The sequence below is a fragment of the Anser brachyrhynchus genome (genome assembly GCF_964034855.1).
Source record: "Anser brachyrhynchus genome assembly, chromosome: 8".
Lineage (NCBI taxonomy): Eukaryota > Metazoa > Chordata > Aves > Anseriformes > Anatidae > Anser > Anser brachyrhynchus.
Window position 1 is genome coordinate 6,564,183 of NC_137702.1, and position 22,382 is coordinate 6,586,564.

Below are 22,382 nucleotides of genomic sequence, written 5' to 3' on the forward strand. Positions count from 1 at the left end.
GTTTTATCAAGATATTTTAGGAGACAAAGATCTTTTTCATTATTTCAGTTAAGAATTGGATTCAGTCACTGCAAAGGCATTTCAAATGACATGCAGAACCCTTTAAAATGTTATTTTCAGTATATAACCCTAACTCAATGCAATTTAACCTCTGGGAAACTAGTTTTATTTTCTAATCAGTGGAACCAAACGCTTGTTTTTTTCTTAACTTGCAATAGTTTTTGAACTCTAAGGTCTAACAATAGTTAAAAGTGGAAGCCCATTTACTCCTCAAATATAAGATGTGCAAAAGGTTACATAATACAATCTGGTGATTCAGATACTAAAATTCAAAATTCAGGGACAATTTCTGCAATACCTTACAATTCATTCCAGGCACACACACACACACATAAAAATCTGTACTACTTTACAATATAAATAGTATCTCCATAGCGTGGCAATAAACACACACTATAGGAATCAAACTTCTAAGCTACTTGGTTTGGGGGCATTTAACATTCTATCCACAGTGATGCTCAAAATATTCTTTCTTATCTTTGAAAAAAGCTACCCAGACTTAGCTATCTTCAGACAAATTATTAGAAGCAATGCAATTACTGGTTCCAGGAGCTCTTCTAAGTATTCTACTATGCTTACTGCTAAACAAAGTAGAGAAATATGTTAAGGTGTGTGTTATCTCTATTCAATTTCTTAGGCAAAGACCTGGCAGAAATGCCAGGGCAGACAATAAGCAAAGGCTGCTGAACACAAAATTGTCACAGGGAGAGTCTTCCTTTTGAAATCACTTTTAATAGATAGCTTTCCTACCTGCTAAGGCATCCCGATAAAGTTGCACAAAATGGTTAAAGATATCCTTGGGCAAACATTTCTCATCAGGCAAACACTGCAAGAGAATGACTATCTCTGACTGCCCCACCGCGTGCATTCCTTTTGTAGTGAAACACCAGCACTTCCTGTTCACATCTGCAGAAAGGAAAATTGTATCAGAACAGAAAATCAGAATTTCACAAAATATGCCTAAATTTCACTACAGAAAGACAATTCAATAATCAGTTTTACAGCATATTTGGTTCTTATATCTGACACGTTAGGCTCTAAATCTGGCAAACAAGCACAACCAAGCCAAAAGCAGCTCAACAGTTCCCAGTTTGTGGCTAGGGAACAGCCAGAACATTATAGCTCCCAGTCAAATTTTGGGATTAACTCCACAGAGCAGACTTTTAACAGTTTCTGTATGCAAATTAAAGGGCAGGACTTAAATGGGAATTAAGGAACCTAAGAAAAGGCCAGGCTGTTGGCTGTGCATATCACAACCCTGATAGCCAAGCAAGTTTCAGAGTGACATCTCTTTCTAATGAGGCAGATCGCCCAATCACTGTGTTCTTCTTCACATGGATGTTAATGATGACGCACACTCTAGGCTTCAAAATTCATTCATTGAGGATGCTATGCTATTAGAATAAAGTCTTTCATCCAAATACATACATATAAATGTACTGCTATTTAACTAGATGCTGAAAGGTTTATAAACAACATCTTAGTTTATTGGATGAACTCTTCACAGAACCAAATCATTTTCCTACAAAACTGCCCTTTTGAATTTTTCAAATGTTTTTTTTTCTTTTTTTTTTCTTTTTTTTTTTTTTTTTACACAGCAGATATAACTGAGGCCATCTATATGCCTCCTCATTGTTCCTCCCTCCTTCAGCACATGGATACACACATGCACACCTGCACAGTACAGAAAAGGATATGAGAGATGTGCAGTGGCACAGAACTTGCATATTACTATGGGATCTTATGTACTTTTCCCAGGATGGGATGACAGGGAAATGAGTTAAGCAACCAAAGGAAGAACAAGTGATGTAATTTTCTGCCCTACCAAGTTGGACATGAGATACCTGTCTCCAAAACTGATTGGTGGCTTTATCAGTCTAGTTTATATTTTCTAAAGAAAACTATCTGTATCAATGTCAAAGCACTGGAAATAAAAATATAATTTAACTTAATACGGCTAAGTGCAAAGTTTTCAGTCCATGCACACTTTCTTAGACTGCACTACCAAATAAAAATGCTGCTGTTCCTAGTAGTAATATACACAAAATTTCCCCTCATATCCCAAGCCTTATTTAAATAAAAAACAAACAAACAAAAACTTACAATTTACGATTTTTACCATAGACAGCAAATTAGCGTTTAAAACAAATACAAGAGGGTCAGGGCCACCATCCTCCAGTTGCTGCATGACAGAGATCTGAGAAGGCCTCTCTTCTACTGCATAGTCTATAAAAGAACAATTAAACACATAGTAAAGTCCTCAACTTAGTTATAGTACTCGATATTATAATAAGTTAACCCAGATACTGATGCTTTTTCCTTTTGGCATTTAAAAAAAGCCTTTAAGTATTGCTGATCTGATTGTTTCCTAAGCTGGTATTTCCAAACTTCAATAGCATTTATATGCATAACACCTGTACATCCTTTACAAAAGTACAGCTTGTTTTATAAATCAGATTTTTTTTTAGTATTAGCTGGAAGAGAAAATGGAAATCAAATTAAGAAATGTGTCATGGTGTCAACTGAAATCCCAAATGCCAAATAAGTTGGCAGTTGCTATTTATGTCACAGTAAAGCACAGGTCCACCAGTCCTGCACTACAAATACAACATATGGGCTACCCCAATGTCACAGAACTTAACATTTTCAGTGCATTAGCTAATGGGAAGATAACAAAGGGAGGATAACAAAATCCATATAAAAGTGTTTTTCACAGATCATAGAAGGTCTAAATGCGGTGTAAAATGGATTCCAGCACGAACATTTGAAGATGTCTGTAGTTCCCCTCTATGATTAGATCCATAAGACTACTAAATTAAAATTTGTCATCCATGTGATTATAATCTATTCTGCATTTAAGATTTAACAAAAAACAGTTACATAGATAAAAACAGGTTTTGATAAAATTATATTACCTTTCCAGTTAGAATTATCTAGAAAGAAAGCTAATTTTGCTTTCTAATGTTAAAAACTGTTTTTGGAATGTTTTTAAATAGAATATTGGAAGTAAAACACTGCAAAGAATAGAATCATAGAAAAATCAAGAAAATCCAGTATGTGACAGCACATGAAACAAAATCCACTTAAAATATGATTTACATGAGGTTACCTATATAAAAGCTGAAAAGTATAGTGTAGTTTCACTCCTCCTTTTTGTGGAGGAGAATGAATAATCAGGCACCCACATGAACAGCTAACACAGGATGGAACAGATTTGTTTTGAAATGAAATGCTGCTTGCATTTTGGTTTTGACAATATCCTACAGTAAAAGGTTACTTCCGGCTTAACATTAGAAATGCACTGTACCAGCAAAATATTTAAAAGGAATATATATATATATATATATATATATATAAAAGATGAAAAAATAAATTAACCCCAGGAACATATTAAAGAACATCACAAATTAGACTGTGGAGAGCAATTGCCTGATGAACAAATATATACTTTTTTTTTTTTTAACCTTTTGATAATTAGTTTTTCTTTTTCGGAATCCTCCACCACTTGGATACTCTGGAAGGGTGTATCACAATTACTACGAGCTTCACTGCAGACCAAGATGTGCAATAGCGCTGTTGCATTCAGTGCTCTGGGATGCCTCAGACAGAACAGATATTCCAAGAGAATTTCAGAGAAGGGAAGCATGAATATTCAGAAGGCTAATTAAAATGTATCTCTGTATGAAACATTCCCCACAGTCCGATTAGTGAAGAAATTAGCCCATATTTCTGGACTGAAGTTAATTTTCCTTTTGCTTTGTGTTTTACTTCTTACAGTAATTCCACTGCAGCATCAGATTCTTCCTCGTTGCTAATAAGGATCAAGAGTGCAAATGAGTGTCATGACATTTAGCCACAAGTATTTGCTGTGAATTTCTTCAAATATTCAGCATATTGTCATTGTCTTATTTTTAAAATAAATATAGTAACTATTGGGTTAATTGCAACTGGTTAGCATAAAAGCTAGCTATCAACTTATCTCCCTTACCTCCTTTTACTCCAGTGGAGATGAGAATTGGAGGAAGACCATCTTCAGGAATTAGATTCATTGCACTGCCAACAGGACTGCCAACCTGAGTTATACTTCCCGAGAATACAGAAGCATTATCAGTCTACAAGAAGCAAACAATAACAAAAGACAACATTACAAATGCAATAATGATAAACATTTAAGAGCTGGCTGACTAGATTATTAAATGTAGGTGAAGGACTTCTGCGTCTGCCAGAGAACCAGAAGCATCAAGTAATATGGCTCTTTAAAAATAGATGATAATGATGATGACTCCTGTGTGCAAACTATTACCAAAATGCTTGCTTAGACAGAGACTGTATGTCCTTTCTCTAGCACCACATATTCTCCTTTCCTTACTGAATGTAAATGTACATCTTAACTTGGTGAAGCCTCAATGTCACTCACACAGGGTATGATGTATTTCATACCGTTAGATTGTACCTGCGTTTTCGTGCATAAATCATTTTATGAGAAGTCTCAGGCAAAGTATGTTTCTGTTTCATGCTATGACAATCTTCAGTTTGAAACTCCCTACCGACCATGACTCTGCTTTTTTAAAAACCTGAGTTACACAAATGTGCTTTATACACAAGGCTGTACAGCCAAAAACTTGGAATCCACCTAGCACACAGACTTCAAACATTGCTTAGCACTCAGTCTCATAATAGTTCATTTCAGTCCAAAATTATTTGTCTGTTTCAGCACTATGCAAATGTCAAAATAGGTGAGGACGCTTGCTGTACAACACACTAAGACAAGCCTCAACAGATTTCCCACATCAGTCCTCCTGAAATCACAGAAGCTAATATAATATTAATGACCAAAACAGGTATGGTATTTTGAGCAGTGAATAGCATAATGTCTCCTTACTTCTGCTGATAAAGTGTTGTTGGTCACGGGCTTTGTTGGATCATGTGATACTGCTAAAGTTCCTGTAGAAGTTGTCCCAGCTACTGTCAATTTTGCTGCATCAGCAACCTCTCCATTGGGTAATATCCCATCAGCAAACCAAACACGCCTTTGTTCTCTAGGTTGAGCCACTAGAGAGAAAAAAAATAGTATTTAACATCTCACAGCAACATTGACTGGAAAATTTGAACACAGAATAGAAAAACTGTAAATTAAAAATAATGAAATGTGGACTGGAAGGGACTTAGGACATCACCTAGTCCATTGCCTATGGCAGCAACATGTATAAACCGAGCACTCCTCTGCTGAGAATGGTTTACCTGTCCTTAAAAACCTGATGTCTCTGCTGAGGGCAGGAATGTCACAACTGGCATTAGTTAGAGTACTTGGAATGGATGAAGTGCAGATATTCTTATCAACTTCTTACTACAGCTAAATTGAAAGGAAAAAAAAATTGAAGTACTCTTACCTTCTGCTCCAGGGTGCTTTAAAACTCCCACAGGTACCATGACGGTGGGAGGTGGAGAGCTCAGGGCGCCTGAGGCCTGAGCCTGCTGCAAAGGAGGGATAGTAGAACAGTATTCAGCGGGATTGTTAGGGTTAGGACTCTGGCTTGAGGCACTCATCATGTTCTCCCAGGCTTGAGCTAAAGCAAACAAAGAACAAGGAACATGAACAGACAAAAGTACCTAAGAGTCCAAAACACCACATTAAGTTCTCAGCTACAGCAACTCTAAATTCTGACACCTTTCAAAGACCATCTCTCTTAATTTAAAAGCTGAGAGCATAATTAAACAACAAAACGCAAAGCAGGAAGAGCACTAAGCCTACGCAGTGAAACTATCAGTTCATACACAAATATTTTCTGAAAATGATAACAGTACACTTGACCTGAATGATGCTTAGTTCCTTGTGCCTCACTTTGCTTCCTCTTCATCAATGATTCAATTTAGAACTCAACTCAGATATATCTTTATCACATTGTATTCCATCATACATTACAGATGGACGATGGACAGACAGGCATTCCTTCTACAAATATTTTATAACCTACAGGACACTTGAACAGATTTATCTTTTGTATATAAGAAAAAGCACCTTGCATTTCTTTATATCCAAGGCAGATCACTACAGACCAACAACTTATGTTCCTAACTATATATAAAAAATGAAAGCTTATCCTATTAATTCTGAAGGAAGGACTTGAGCCTTAATTTAATTGCCCAAACTAGAACACACAAAATTCCTCTGTCAACAACATCCATCACAGGGAAACCTCTCCTGGAGCTAGTGAAACAGACTGCACATTACTACTCCTTTTTCATCTGTAAGGAAGGCTTGTAGCTATGCAAGGTACCAGCAAATTCAAATGTGTGCTTGTACCTTCAACCACATTAGTTAGTTACAAATAAATGCATTCTTCCAATCAGGCATAAACATCATGTCATCTGAATTCTCAGAGCAGCTAAAAAGCCTGAATAAAATCACATACATCTTTGGGTTCCTTTGGCTATGAAGTGTCAGAAAGCCAACATGAAGATAACAAGACTGAAAAAAAAAAAAAAAGAAACAACCAGAACACAACAGAACATAAAACTTCCTGCTTCTTTCCATCAATATGCAAAATCAATAGAGTGAAATACCTATCAATGGAAAAGATATTGACATTTGAGAAGAAAGATTAATTACATTGAAGTATTTTTAACAGCAATTCCGTATTCATTTAGAGCGTAAGTCCCCCAAAAAAGGAAGTGTTAAATATGCAGAAAAAAAGTTACATTCCTAGGATCCCATTATTAGAAAATTGATAGCAGGGTAAAGGAACATTTTTAAAACCTTCTCTTGATCAAGCAAAGTGTCAACACAGCTTATCTACCAATTTAAAATACAGCAAAAGTGGCACTAGAAGCTTCTTAAATACGTAGCCTGTCCATGGAAAAGTGTCAGACAACACACAACCCTTCCTCAACATCCCACTAAAATACAAAGTGGGTACTGAGCAACCAAATGAAATAACTTTTAAAGTGCCATTCCTACCCCAACTCCCAACCCATGCAGAGATGCTTAACCTGCTGCACTGAGTGAAAAAAAATAAATATCTGTACTGAGAAAGAAACTGCAAGAATCTGGAGAGATCAGACAGAAGCAATCAGGCTACAGGGTACATAACCAGCAACCACAAAGCACTGCAGTAGGGATAGAAACACAGAGGTAGCCCAGAGGCAAGTACACCTCAGTATGCAGACAGCACTCTCCCTACAATAAACCAAGCAGTGGTGTCACTCTTTGCTACCATTAATGTGTATCCATCTTGGCAAAAGGACAGAAAGGCTTTTAAAAGGAAATCATTATAACATGATCAATTTTATTATGCCTTTTTACAAGAACACTTCTGGTTTCAACTGAAATATTTTCAGATTCCTCCCTTCCCCCAGTTGAAAACAAATCCTACTCATCACCAAAAGGAGCCAGTTTTCTTTTGCCAGGTGTGTACTTCCTTGTTCTTGTACACCTTGAAATATGCTATTTTCTCCAATTCAAAAATGTAGTATTTTAGCACCCTTTCAACACTGCCATTGTTGGGACTTGCTCTTAATTTCTAGATATTACAACCTGCAATTGCCTGTCACCCTACATAGTTGGCTTACAGTGAAGAATTGTTACTAGTTAAAAGTACCACTACACAAAGACTGATTAATCTGTTTGAAAAAGAAAAAAAATATTACTGTTGAATTAAATTAATGCAGCCTCACCTCAAGTACTGTGTACTGTTTTGGGTGCCATTAGATAAGAAGGACAGAAAACTATTAGAGAGTGTCCAAAGGAGGGCTACAAAGATGGTAAAGGGTCTGGAGGGAAAGATGTGTAAGGAGTGGCTGAGGTGCCTTGGTTTGTTCAGCCCAGAGCAGAGCAGGCCGAGGGGAGGCCTCATGGCAGCCTGCAGCTCCCTCACGAGGGGAGCGGAGGGGCAGGCGCTGAGCTCTGTTCTCTGGGGACAGTGACAGGACCCAAGGGAACGGCATGGAGCTGGGACAGGGGAGGGTCAGGCTGGGTGCTAGGGAAAGGTTCTGCACCCAGAGAGTGGTGCTTGTCTGGGACAAGCTCCCAGAGAAGCAGTCATGACACCGAGCCTGCCAGAGTTCAAGAACTGTTTGGACAATGCTCTCAACAGATGATTTGGTTTTGGGGTGGTCCTTTGTGGAGCCAGGAGTTGGACTCCTTGACCCTTGTGGGTCCCTTCCAACTCAGGATATTCTGTGATTCTATGAATTGTGGGTAAATAGTACTTTCCCAATTTCTCTATTGTGCATAACCTGGAAGAAGGACAACTACAATACTCTTCTCTTCAGTACCCCATACAAGAGTCTCAACAGGTTATCTACTTAGACATCAAAGACAGAGAGTAGGCTCCTGAATTAATACAAATACCCAAAATCACAGTTTCAGGAAACCTGGTATAGCACTCACAACCATAGGTTTCCAAACTCATGGCAATCTTTTTGCCTTTTTTTAATCATATTTAGTTGAGGAATCTCAATGGGGATTCCAAGCTATCTCTCAAGGGCTGTTTTAGTGTACTTATCCATATAAGTAAAATATTGTGATTATAAAATAAAAATAAAAATCATCACTGCAACCCAACACAAAGCCAGTGAAGCTCTGCATTTCAGATTCTCTTTCCACTTACCATTCATTAGTACTGAATGGCAGATTACACACACTCTAGCTTCCTTTCGATCCATGTAAAGCAACTTGCACTTCAGGCTACAGCATGCTGCACAAAAAACCTGAAACCAAAGGGGAAAAAAGTTAAGCATCATTCAAAAATATGCAATGACCTGATGAATTCAGATAAGAGAATATCTATACAATTCTAGACAGGCAAAATAAGGAGACAAATTATCAATATTCTCCCATTAAACCCTCCAGGACTAATATCTACCCAAGGCTCCCTTCCTACTAATTCTGATGTAGTAGTAGTATGTGCACCACATAATGCATGTTGTCTTGATACTCTAAGGTGGTGTTTTTTAAAATATGTTTGACATAGATGACAATGGGTTAATGAAGTCCTACCACATTAAAATCCCTCACATAATTAACAATTTGGAAATTAATTCCAGTCTTAGAGCATACTTTCTGGAATCATGTATGTTTAAATACACAAGTTTTCTCTATGTAATAGATTACTGTGGCACAGATGAATTCAAATAAATCATTTTTATTTGCAGCAGGGCAATTCATCTATATTAGCAACTCTAGTTATTTAATCTCTTCACACATATTCCTCAGTCAAGTGAGCATTAATATATCAAAATGCTTTAAGTGTTCAATAAAACAAGACAAGAATGGCATCAGTACTGCTGGAAACCTTGCTTCATTTATTTAAAAAAAATCCTCCTGTTTACTTGATTACAAACACTAAAGCATCACAACACTAGGGAGAAATCAGAAACTGCGTTTTATGCACACTGGCTGCTAAAGGGGGACCTAGTTCAAAATCCTGGAGGGACAACTAGATGCAGAGGTGCAGTTGCATTACTAGTGCTTCTCACCTGATCTGCCTCTAGCTGGGCAGGAAACAGCATTGAGGCTTCATTCAAACAAGCAAAATCATAGAACATAAGCACAACCTGTGTGCCAAAACAAATGCTTGAATACAAACATGTTCCTACAACAGCACTTGCAATCTCAAAAATCACATAGAACAGATAACACAGGGTGTCTTAATGAATTTTTGTTGTTGTTTTAAATAGTTTGTTGGTTTTTTTTCAAAACAAACCAACGACAAGATTTTCTCAGGGTTGTTAGTCAGGTGACGTGAAGATACTGTTGAATACTCATTTCATGCACAATGATAATATCCCATTTGGGAAATCTAGAAACAGCAAGAGCTGCACAACCAATGAGTCCAGATATCAAGACAGATTTTCAGATTTTACATTTAGTTGGATTTTATATGTATAGTTAACTATGTGTTATTACAATTTGGAATACTTCCTTAATTATTCCATCATCATTTCAACAGCAGTGCTTCTGTAATACAGATAACAAACTACAGAAGATTCTCATTTAAAAATACATATAAACCTAACTAAATTTTAATCAAGTTAAAGATCACACCACATTATGACCACCTTCCAGGCAACTTCACAATCTTTCAGTGGCAAACATTTTAAATAAACACATACAAAATAAGCTCTAACTTGCACTGTCAGAGCTGGAAATCGAATGTGTATAAAGAGCTCACCCTATCTCATTTTACTTAATTTTACTATTTCCAAATTATGTCAATGTAAACATTTCAGAAACAAAATAAAAGTGTGCATATACTAACATTTTTATGCCAAAAAAAGCAAGCCTTCCACATACATGAATTAAAAAAAAAGAAAGCAAATGTACTTTAAAAATTTGATTTCTGCATTTACACCTTAACCCACTTCACAAGATTTCTAGACAATATTAACAACAATATCACAGCATAGTTTAGAGGCATTTTTTTCATTCCAGTTCTCTCGGAGAAACTTCCAGTTGAAAGTTCAGTATTGAACATGGAAAAATCAATGTCTTAATAATAAATGACTGACTACACCAATTAATAGCTAATCTAGGATGCTTTATCAAACAATACATTGTGCATTCAGCAAAGCTCCCGAGTGCAACAATCCCCAAGACCTAAATATTGAAAGAGCCACAATGACAGAAAATCAACACCCTGCCCTCCTAGGCCGCACCAGCTTTCTGCCAGCAGTAATCACAGAATGGTTGAGGTTGGAAGGACACTCTGGGTCCATCTGGTCCACCCACAGCAGGGGGCCCAGGCCCACGTCCCCGCAGCTTTTGGAATATCTCCAAGGAGGAGACTCCATGACCTATTTCAGCAGCCTGTGCCAGTGCTCCATCACCTGGACAACACAGAAGAGCTGCCTGATGGTCAGACAGAACCTCTTGGGTTCCAGTTTGTGCCCGTTGCCCCTTGTGCTGGCACTGGGCACCACTGAAGAGAGCCTCGCTCCGTCTTGTTGCACCCTCCCTTCAGGCATTCACAGACATTGCTAAGACCCCCCTGAGCCTTCTCTTCTTCAGGCTGGACAGTCCCAGCTCACAGGACAGGTGGTCCAGGCCCTTCACCATCTTGGTGGCCCTACACCGGACTCTTACCAGCATGTCCATGTCTCTCTTGTACTGGGGGCCCAGAACTGGACACACAGTATGCAAGGTACGGCCTCACCAGCGCCAAGTAAGGGGAAGATGCAGAAGAAGGACATAATCCACTAAAACTGACAACTCAGTCTTGTTATTAACAATCACCAAGTCATTTATCTCGGTATCTCATGCTACAAAAAGAAATGACACAGCAGTGTCAAAGTACGTTTTTACGTTACTAGGGTTTTCAGGTTGATTGGGGGTGTTAAAGCATTAGTTGTTAAGAGTTTAGGTGATTTTTTTTTAATATATATTTAAGTGGAAAATACAGATTCAGTTGTTAGTAAAAAGAAAACATACAAATGTTCTGTTTTTTCTATCAAGGATAATTGTTTCATCTGACAATAGAAAATACATAAATATATAAGGCAAAATTTAGAGATGTGTTCACACATTCTCCAGCCTCTTAATTCCAAATTTAAGTGTATTACTTCCTATCATTCCCCTGAGGTTCATATCTTCCATTAATTTTGCAATTATTATCCTGAAATTAAAAGCAGAGGCAGACTTCCCAAGTGCCACTCAACTATTTTTAAATGCTATTTTCATTCCCAAATGAAACAGATACATTCACCACTACTACATTTTGTCTTTTTCCTAATAAAGCTTAAAAGCTTAGATCTGTTATGCTAAAGCTTGCATTCAAAAATATTCAGTCCTATGACTTCCACCATTCCCCCAGAAACAAGTAATTACAAAACATGAAGATGTAGAACCAGTGCAGGTGTCACTGTGATGCAGCGATGAAATCCTCTTACACAACACAAACCAATATAGTAATTATGTTTTGGTTGTCTTAACTACAGAATTTCTTACCATGTGTCCATCCATCAGATCACAGAGAATTTACTATACATTCCCTCCCCCACCCCCCAGGATCAAAAGATATGTTCTTTACACATCACATCTTCTCATGAGACATACATGAAAAGATCGTAAAGAAGGCTTAAAAAAACAGGGTTGGACAGCCATCTAAATCACCAAGAATGCCGGCAATTCAGTAGCAAACCTCCAATTCCCATCAATATGTTTCTGTATCTTTAGTGGAATTATTGATGCAGTAATTTCTGCAAACTAGTTTCCTGCACTTAGTCATTTTACAGCAGTTGTACATGAATCCAATGCATGTTGATGATTGCAATCAACTAATACACTGCTCATACAGCATAATCATTCTCACAGCTATGAATAACAAATAGTTATTCTATATTAGAACCCTAAATAGATTAAAGCTTAGAAATTTCTTTTTTTCCTTCACGAATTAAACAGCTTTTTCAGGAAGAGATGTCACAGTTAACTACAGTCAGTGGCTTACGAAGTCCTATTTTGATTTCATGCTGCATGATAAACAACGATATGCTTTGAGCTTACTCACAGATTACGAACTCACCTTCCCACAAGCTCTGCAATGATGCCTTCTTTTCGTGAATGTAAATCTGGCCTCGCATTTCATGCAGTTTGGTGCTTGAGAATCTGGAACCCAAACTGGAGCCACCTCACCCAAAGTAGTAAAAGGCTTTCTGGCTGGAGCTCCAAACTGACCAGCTCTGAGATCATTATCTGGACTATCTGGGGCTACTGCAAGGCACGAACTACTAGAGACTCCAGATTCGTATTCTTCTAAATGTTCCCCGTTAGTATCAGTTACAGAGGCATTCAGTGATGTTTCACCAGGAAACACATCTGCTGTCAAGGTATCCCCTAATTGCGTCTTACCAAACACATTTTTGTTTTTACTATTACCTCCACAGTTTGGGGGAACAAGATCATTTTGTAAGTGGTCCGATAATGGCTTTGGAATTTGCAATTTAAGATTTGTAGGTTGTTTGGGTCTTGCACCACCAAAAGGAACACTGATAGACTGCAGATTAGTCACTGGTTTTGGTGAAGTTTGCCCTTGCATGGATGGCACCTGACTACAGAGGTTATGTAAATAATTTTTCTTTACGTGGTCACCAGTGTTGTTTAAAATAAGACCACTCCCTTCTGTGGTCTCATTTCCCCTCTGTTCATAAACGTTAGCATAACATTCTGACTTGCTCTCCTCTATCTCCTTCTCCTCTGTGACTGAGTCTTCCTTGGAGGGTAAAGTCTTTGGAACATGAGCAACAACTGGGTTCTGTATTCCATAGGAATCACAACCATTAGACAGAGAGCTTGCTGCTGATGTACTCATCGTATCAGAGAGACTGGACCCTTCAAGCTCATCTACACCAGTCCCTTTTAAGTCTACGCCTGCCTCCATCTTCCCATCCCCACCGTCTTTACTATTACTACATGCCTCATCAGGCTGTTTTGTCTGCAAAAGTCTTTCATTCTCTCCCAGAGTTTGCTTATTATTCATCTCATTCAATCTAGTCAGTTCCCAATTAGTCATCTCCTGAGATTCAGGGCAACACTCTGCCATGCTGAGCGATTCAGTTGTGCTGAGATTTTTATCACATTCAATGACTTCGTTTTCAATGGCACCAACATCCTCAGAGGCAAAATGTTCTGCTACACGCTCCTTGTAGTTGCCGCTTCCAGCCACATTAGGTTGACAAGTTTCCACAAGCCCTGATAGCCTAGAATGTATTTGTTGGGTTGTTTCTTCTTCTAAGCTTCCATTACTTGAACCAGAAGAGTTTTTAGCTTCTAGATCCGTTCTCTGAGGAATGGCTTTACTAGTAAAACTTTCAACTGATACACAATTTTCTTGCATTTTAACAGTACCATCAACAGGTCTCTGTAAAAGAGTCACTGCATTAATCCCTGCAGCTGTAGCTTCTGAAAGCAGTGAATCTTTACTCATATTAAAATCATCCTTTAATCGAGAGGAGGGGCACGCAACAGTCAGGGTTTCAGAAGAAGCATTAATCAAATGACTTATAGAGTCATCTTCAGCACACAGCCTATTTACTTGCTTTTCTGTATCTGTATCTTTTTCCATGGATCCATTTACAGTAACACTAAACTGATCACTTTGTCGGTTTTCATTATCCAGTGTAAAGCTAATAGTATCCATTAGGGACTGACTGTTGTAATTTTTACAATCCATCAAATCGCCACTTTGTAGTGTTCTTCTGTCACAGTTATGCATGACTGCCACCACTAGCACATTTTTCTCTTCTGGCAAGCAAGCTATAGTTCCACATTTCTTTTCTCCTGTTTCCACAGCGTTACACTGATCATCCCGATTATTATTTCTTTTAATTAAATGATCATCTGCTGCTGCTTGATCATCAATCCACATGACTGGAGTCTCCGGGCTAATGCTAAAATCCTTTCCGTTAGCACAGTGATCCGCTCCTCCTGGTGGTGTAGTCACTGAGTGAGACAAGGAGAAAGACTTTATTCTCTGCTGACATTGATTAGGAGTTGTAGCTTCATTCACATTGGCCACGGACGGGTTATATGACAGACGACGAGAAGGCGGATCTAGAATCTGATTCCACTTTGCACCCAACAGTGTAGGTGAAACAGCAGCATCTGAAAAATTGTTTACATAATGAATAAGAGAGCTTACTGTCCTATTAACTCTACAGGTTCTATCAACTCTGTTGCATTAGAATGCCTCAAATATAAAACACATCTTGCAAAACTAAAACCCTTGATCAACCATTAATAGTCTAGTTGCGTAATGTTTCTGGAACACAAGAACTTTAGAGCTACCCAATTTGCACAATTTTAAAATTATCAATTAATATACCTTAGATAGCTAGAAATGCCTACAGAGGCTCCCATTCCTATTAAATGTTCAACCTCTTTGACAGCACAGAAGTAGCAGCTATACTAAGCAAAATCTTTAATGCTACATATATGATACCTTTCATTATATGATTTATGTGACATAACAAAATATTTCTCTGCTTGAGTCTCCCAAAACTTCAAAAGCTGCAAAATAAACATGTTTTGTTTCATTTGTTTAAAAGTAGTCATTAAAAAATATTGTCACTGAGAGCTCCACAAAGCCTTTCTTTAAAAAGAGAAGTCTTCTCTACGGAAGACTTTTTATGAAAAGAGTGAGAAACAGATTTTTAAACAAGTAAACAAAATGAATGGAAGCAGAAAAGAATACTACTAACAAACACTGAAGACACACTATATGAATTAATATATTATATATTATTATATATATATTATATTAACAGTGTGATTTTTTTCTTGGTTTTGTGGTGTGGGGTTTTTTTGTGTGTTTTTTGTTGTTGTTGTTTGTTTGTTTTACAAATTCTGAGCTGAATTTGCAATTCAAAACCAAAAATTGTATCATAGATCTTTCCCTTTTCAGTGCCATCCCCTATAGAACATCACGAACCTATGATTTTGTTCACAAGGACTCACCTTCGTTTTGCTCAAATTCATCTAAAACCTTATCGAGGTTATATGCCTCTGCTTGGAAGTAGTTCTCCATTTGTCAGGGAAAGACCACCAGATTCTTGTCTGAACCTGTCAAACAGAACAAATCACAATCAGATATCTACACTTCAAGTCAGCAGTGTTCCACTACATATTACTCTGATTTAAGGGGAAAAGAAGTCACCTGTAAATCAAATTTTAAATATATTACATTCATAAAGCATACGTATTTTCAGTTAATAAAAATATTTGTGTGATCAAACTTGCTTAATTCAAACTAACAATCTCCCCAAACTTGCTTTGGATTTTAATATCATCTCCAAGTTTATAAAAGTATTTTTAAAATGTTAACATTTAAGCAAAATCCAGATTTCTTTTTAAGTTTGTAACATTTGCAAACATTTGTAAGAGTATGTTTTTAAAAATCCTGCCACACACAATGTAGATGTGTTGATGTGAATCAGGTGTCTGCAGCAACATTTGAGTAATGCAGGTTCATTCTTCCATGCTGTTAGAAGAATAGAAATTTATAACAGCTCTTATTGCTGTTAGTGGAAAAGAAAATATCCTTATCAGACAAATAAAAAATAACCAAACTGAGCTTGCAACTGTGTCAGTTCAAAGCAGAATGCATTCCACACTGCAGAACTTACAAAACACTGCACACATCTGTCCCTATGCCTCCCTTAGTGCATTTTCCAGTTAGTGACAGGTCTTTTCGAGAGGCCAAGATTAAGGTTGGTTGGATGTTGTTGTTTTTCCCCAAGATTTAGGAGAATAATATAAACAAGTAGCACATCAAATTGAATTCCGTGATTTAGAAATTCCATATTTAGAAACTTCTCTTCAGGGCAATGTAACAAAAATGAAAGCCATGTAGTTCTTTCTTATGCAATGTTAGCTTAGGATCTGTAAAATGCAACCTACATAGGAAAAGTGTAATTTTTCTCATATCTCAAGCTTTTATTTTCATTATATATCAACGCAATTTTCAGTATTATTTAGACCACTGAGATTTTCTTTCCACCACAATGAACATGGAGGAAGGGAAGAGGAGGAGTTTTTGTCAGTAGTTACCAAAGCACTGCTACGGTAACCAATGAGCGAAGCTAATATTAAACTATTAATATTAGCAAAGCTAATATTAAACTGTTGCACTGAAAACATCAAAGCCAGTCATATGCATTTGCCCTCATTGCCTCAGCTTCTTACAATCAAGGAAAACACTGACCCCCACCTGAGCATTTAAACGGAAGTCAAAGCCAGCAACAGCCTTTAAGACATTTTAAAAGTCAAAATGATGATGCCAGTGCAACTCTCCTTGCACTATGGTTAATGTCTAACCATAAGGATCACCATAACGGTAAGTGCAAAACTGCTCCAACATCATTCAGAAAATAATGTCATCCAGAAAACTACAAAGTCAGCTACGTAACAATTTGAAGATCCAGCTTTTGATTTCAAGCTACCACTGAGTAGCTCATGTGGCTTTGAACAAGTAGCCTAAACTCTCTGTGCTTCTGTTCTTTTAATGTTTACTAGGCTTGCAGTACTCTGTTTCACTCCTCATTTCCCAGAGATGCTTCAAGATTCATGCTTGTAAAGTTGTTAAAGGAGTACACAGGTGTTACTTGAATTATGCTAGCTCTTAAAATGCCTGCCTTAATATCCTTGTTTCCATGATAGGCAGGCACCAGAAACGTAGCAAAGAGCACAGAAGTAAGTACTCTCATCAAAAGATAATACTCACAGGCTAGAAAGGAAGACAACAGTGAAAAATGAAAAAGAAAAAATCTAAGCCTTTAAGTAACCTTCTACACTCCACATAATAAATACCATTTTTGTCCTAATAGTAGGAACATGGTCTTCTCGCTACTGGAGGCTTACAGCAACAAGACACCACGATTCATTTCTTGAAAACACTCACTACCAGCGAAGACATTTTCACTGCAAAATGTGTGCCATAACCTATATACCATAAAGAGCGACCTCGATTTGATCTGTTCTCTGAACATCATCCAAAACAGCCTTATTCTCTTCAGAGCTGGCTTTCAATGTTGTGAAATACAGAAATGGAGGAGGAGAGGGTGAGAACCTTGTTTTACAGCAAGAAACAGTGTTAGACCTGACAGCTAGACTCCAGCTCAACTAAAAACCTGCTCCTTTACACTGGAGATACGGCACAAGAAACAAGTCAGGGGAACTCTCCAATTTAAAAGTAGAGATTACTTTAATGTTATCCTTATAGTATCTGGATTTGAGGGAAATATCAACCAAGATCTTCAATTACAACACTAAATACAGGTTTGTGTTATTGTGGGCAACAGCTAGGATTAGGTTGTTAGTTCAAAAAACTCGTGCAATAAAATATCACTAAACGCTTAGTTCAAATTTTTTAGGTTGACCTCAAATTTGCCATGTGGTGTTTTTAATAGGACATCATGTTACAATGTAAATACATCACTATGTGATGTAACCAGATTAAATTACACTTTAAAGATATATGCAGACAGCCAGCTTTTTTAAAAAATAGTGTAATGGCAACCTAGAAATCGCAAGAAGTATCATCTAAAAAAAAAAAAAGACTATCTGCAAAGTAGTTCATAGATAAAAGAGTTATTACCTTACAAACTCCCAGATTTGCCCTCTTTTCTATAATTTAAGATTAACTCCTTTTGCAAGACAAGTATCTAGATGATTAGCCATATCACCTGTTGTACACAGGTGCATGTATTATAACATAAGCATTGGAGAAGATAGGCACAACGATCAAAGGCCGTATTTCAAAAAAAGCTCAACCTTTTACATTCTCCAATATACTTGCTTTCCTGAAGAATGCAAAGCCAGGATCTGACCTCTAACTCTGACAGGGTGTACTCTTTGATCGCTTAGACACCTATTGTAAGGTCTTCCTGAGCTATCCAACCTGCCCACCAAGTCACAGTATTAAAAATCTGTCATAGCACTAAAACAATTACATTTACTACATAATTAAACCAAAGTAACATTAAAAAGCAGATATTTCTCCTTAGACATACAAATACTAAACTCATTTAAACTACAACCAAATTGCAAGAGTTTGGAGGTTCTCTTACACCTTTCCCTCTGACTCATTTCAATACCTTGATGGAAGCATCGTTACTAGCTCTGTGAATACCAAGTACTGAAAAGTTAATTAGAATCTGCCCCAAAGAATATTTCACTTGATTTTTTTCTTCCATTCAGATTTCTAATCATCAACCTAATTTAATGCACCATAGTAAGACCCTTTTGTACTAAACACAGTATCATTTCACATCCACTTATAATGGACTTAATTTACATTATAATGATAATACTCCAGTCTAGCAAAGGCCCACTACTAAGGTTAATGATGCAAAGAATATTTGTCAGTGGAAGCAAAACTGAAAAGTATCACACAAAATTCTTTGTGTTCCACAGAGTTAAACTGTGCCACTGTCTGAAACCACTGCCCTCTGATTTCCATGCACTTGCATTGTCAAAAAGGGCATCCACTCATTTACTTGGCCATAAACACAAACTGTAGTAGTGGTGACCCCAAAGAAACAGGCTACAAGCAGTGATATTTTTGTTTTGTTTATTTTAGGGAAGATAATGATTAGTGACAAGCAAGCTGATGGGGAGGGAATGCTATGCTGACTATACAGTTGGTCAAAACATGCTTTTAAGTAGCTTTGAACCACTACATTTTGACTTTGTGTAGCTTTTAGACACTTAGAAAAATTCATCCAAATTCATCCAAAATTCAGCCAAATTTGAAACCTGACTGAAAGCCTGATGAAATTTAGAACCAACTCAAATCCATGTACACTGGAGCAAGTAGAATCTAAGTCATATTTGCCCTAGCATTTCCTAAATCTAGTCCTATATTAGCTGGTTGTTGCTTGTCATACAAATCAACAAGATTATACCATTTATTGCGAGCTTCTGACTGTGCTCTTTGGTTACAAAGAGCAACGTCAGAAGCTTGCAATAAATGTTACTATTTTGATTTATTTTAGTCAAGGTTTGGCTTTTAAATTTTATATTGTGATTTTGTACCATTAAAAATACAAGTATTCAGACTTAGGAAACCATGTCTAACAACAAGGCATACTATAAACAAGACTTAGAATTTTATCCCCACTCCCTTACAATCCCAACGTAGTTAATACTTCGTAACAACTCTGTGAAATTATTATCTTATTAAAATATGTACTATCTAAGAATGAATCATCTAATATTTGTGAGTTTAACTTTGGTCCAGTAGGATAGAGGGATTTTTTCTATACTTTACTTTTAAGAATTCTAAATAAAGAGAACCACATGTAAACAAATACAGGTTGGATGAGGCCCTGGGCAACCTGACCTAGTGGATGGCATCCCTGCCCGTGGCAGGGGGTTGGAACTGGGTGATTTTTAAGGCGCCTTCCAGCCCGAGCTGTTCTATGATTCTATGATATGTAACCATAGGAATTCTGAAGTTCAAATGCTAGTGCATAAGTATGCAATGAGCCAAAATCCAGACTGATGGATGCTCATAATCCAAACCGGAGAGAAGAGACTTTTTATATCATTATTGTTATTTCACTTACTGATGTGCCAGGATATATAGAGAATCTTTTATTTTTAAGCTCACAGTCACTAAGCTGACAGCCACTCTAAATGAGATCTCCTTGTCTATGCAAGTAGGTATTTCTCAGAAAAGGCCAGCTGCAAATCCTCACGTCTAACATTTAAAATTATTATTTTTATATAAAAGAACATTCCCCCCCACACACACACTTTTCCTGAGTTTCTGTCCAAGAGTAAAAAAAAAAAAACAAAAACATTGCCAAACCCACAGAAGTCCTTACTGCCCTCTTACTGACAGAAAAGGAGGACAAGGACTTATGTTCCTAAGATACCTGCAATGCTTCTTGACCAATGCATTTTCAGCAACTCAAATATTTGCCAGTTTAAGAGGTAATACTTCAAGTCTGCACAGCCAAGCAACTCAAGATCAAAAGAGATAACACAAAATGCTCTAACACAGCACACTACAATAATCTGGTAGCTATTGTCTCCATGGTTTAGAATTTATTTTAAATATTTTTACTATCTAACATAAATAAAACCAAACTTATTCCTTTACAGATCTTTGGAAACTTTAATTGTAACTAACTGGTACTACTATAAAAGTTTGGACCAGGTTTGGCATTATTCTAGTCCCAAACTTTCTCCTAGTATAAAGGCTGAAATTACATTTTTAAAGGATCGTTTACAGTATATGAAATATTATTGCTCAACTATCCCAGGCCATGGCATGGAGAGGAGCTGAGGAGCAAACACACAACTCAAACTCTGGAAAGGTGAATATGAAGACATGAGCAAATTGGGAAGAAAGTTCAATGGTGATTTTAGCCACATGCTGCCAAAAACGAGACACTTCCTAAATTGGTATATATGAACAATATGAAGAAGAGGATATTGTGCCAGTGCAAGCAAAAGAAGACATAAATCACCAATCCTGTGAAAACCACAAGATGAGGTTTCAAAAACACAGTTCAAAGTCCTCCATGGATCTGGCAGAAAAGACAAATTATAGGCAAAAAATGCTAAGTAGCAGAATATTTTAATTTTGTATCCCAAAAAAGAAAATATAATGGCTACCACCCATTGCACAGTAAGGCCAGAACCCTAGATCAATTTTCACCCATTGCAGAGTCATCTCCTGTCTTTCACAGCAAAAAGCCAATGGGAATATGCCATCTGTCAGTCAGATTATCTTCAAGCTCCTGTTGGATCACAGATAATGCATAATCCAGAAAGTCTGTTTTACTTATCAATTTCTTCATACAACAGCATAAGGCTTATCTTCTTAATCTGTAAAACTTAAGCACTTACATTTTATCAAGCTTATATGCTCTACCCTCCCTTAACGTCTAAATATAAAGGTGCACATACCAGAATGTTTGTCAGAAATACATCCAGAACTACTATCCTTGCCATCTGAGCATCTAGACATAAAACAAACTTTAACTGATTACTGGGGAGGGAGGGAGACAGAAGGAAGGGACACAAAAATCTTCCTTAATATTACTTGGTATTCTGAACAGGTTTAACCTTGGAGGCTGCCTCTCAAGACAGCTCAGATGTCCTGCATGCCTGCTTCTTCTTGGGAAAGGATGCGTACAAATAAATAGGCCTTGTGTTATATCTGCAAAGTGGCAAGACTCATATTTGCTTTGGTCTCTACAATGAGGAATTAGATTACTCATGATCTGCTCTGGACCTCCCACATTACCCCCAAGAATTTTTCACCACTGGAACTGACAGACTTTCAATTTTCTTAAATCTAAGAACACACAACCAGCACATGATCACACTAACACTCTATAATAAAAAATGTGCCACAAAGTAATAATGTAACTATCAGCCTCATAGAAAAGGCCTACAAATCAGGGAGTATATAAAGAAGCAGGATAAGAATTCAGGACTTCCTATCATGCTGCCTTGTCTGCATACTATTCTGCTTCAATATAAAACTCTAAATATACATGTTTCAGTAAACTCTTACTAAACAAACTACTGAAATAGTTTATAATAGCACTCAACAAAAATATATAAGACTCCTAATATGAAAGTCACAAGGGGCATGACCAGACTGAAAACAAACATTGCTCATTCATCCTGAGTTTCTGAGTCCAGAAAATGTCATCTTCTCATAGTGTAGCAACACAGAACTGCGTATCAACTGGGCAAACTAATTTGTTAGATCTAATGCTCCTGAGGACTTTCTTCAACCCCAGGAAACAATGTCCACATATTTTTGCAGCTCCCTTTAATGACGTTTATATTATTTGCCCCTGGGAGTAGA

At 37.2% G+C, this 22,382-nt stretch overlaps 1 protein-coding gene across 3 annotated transcripts in view; it reads right to left on the reverse strand.

Annotated features, from left to right (window-relative positions):
* Positions 1-22,382, reverse strand: part of ZFYVE9 (zinc finger FYVE-type containing 9) — a 59,686-nt gene that overhangs the window by 20,802 nt on the left and 16,502 nt on the right. For all 3 annotated transcript variants that reach the window (XM_080603272.1, XM_080603270.1, XM_080603271.1), the window contains 8 exons: positions 15,509-15,613; positions 12,579-14,656; positions 8,670-8,769; positions 5,451-5,627; positions 4,943-5,112; positions 4,049-4,172; positions 2,164-2,286; positions 811-966 (listed from right to left, as the gene is read on the reverse strand). In XM_080603272.1, the coding sequence (XP_080459398.1) occupies positions 811-966; positions 2,164-2,286; positions 4,049-4,172; positions 4,943-5,112; positions 5,451-5,627; positions 8,670-8,769; positions 12,579-14,656; positions 15,509-15,578 (2,998 nt within the window). In that variant the 5' untranslated portion in view covers positions 15,579-15,613. The remainder of the gene's footprint in view (positions 1-810; positions 967-2,163; positions 2,287-4,048; positions 4,173-4,942; positions 5,113-5,450; positions 5,628-8,669; positions 8,770-12,578; positions 14,657-15,508; positions 15,614-22,382) is intronic.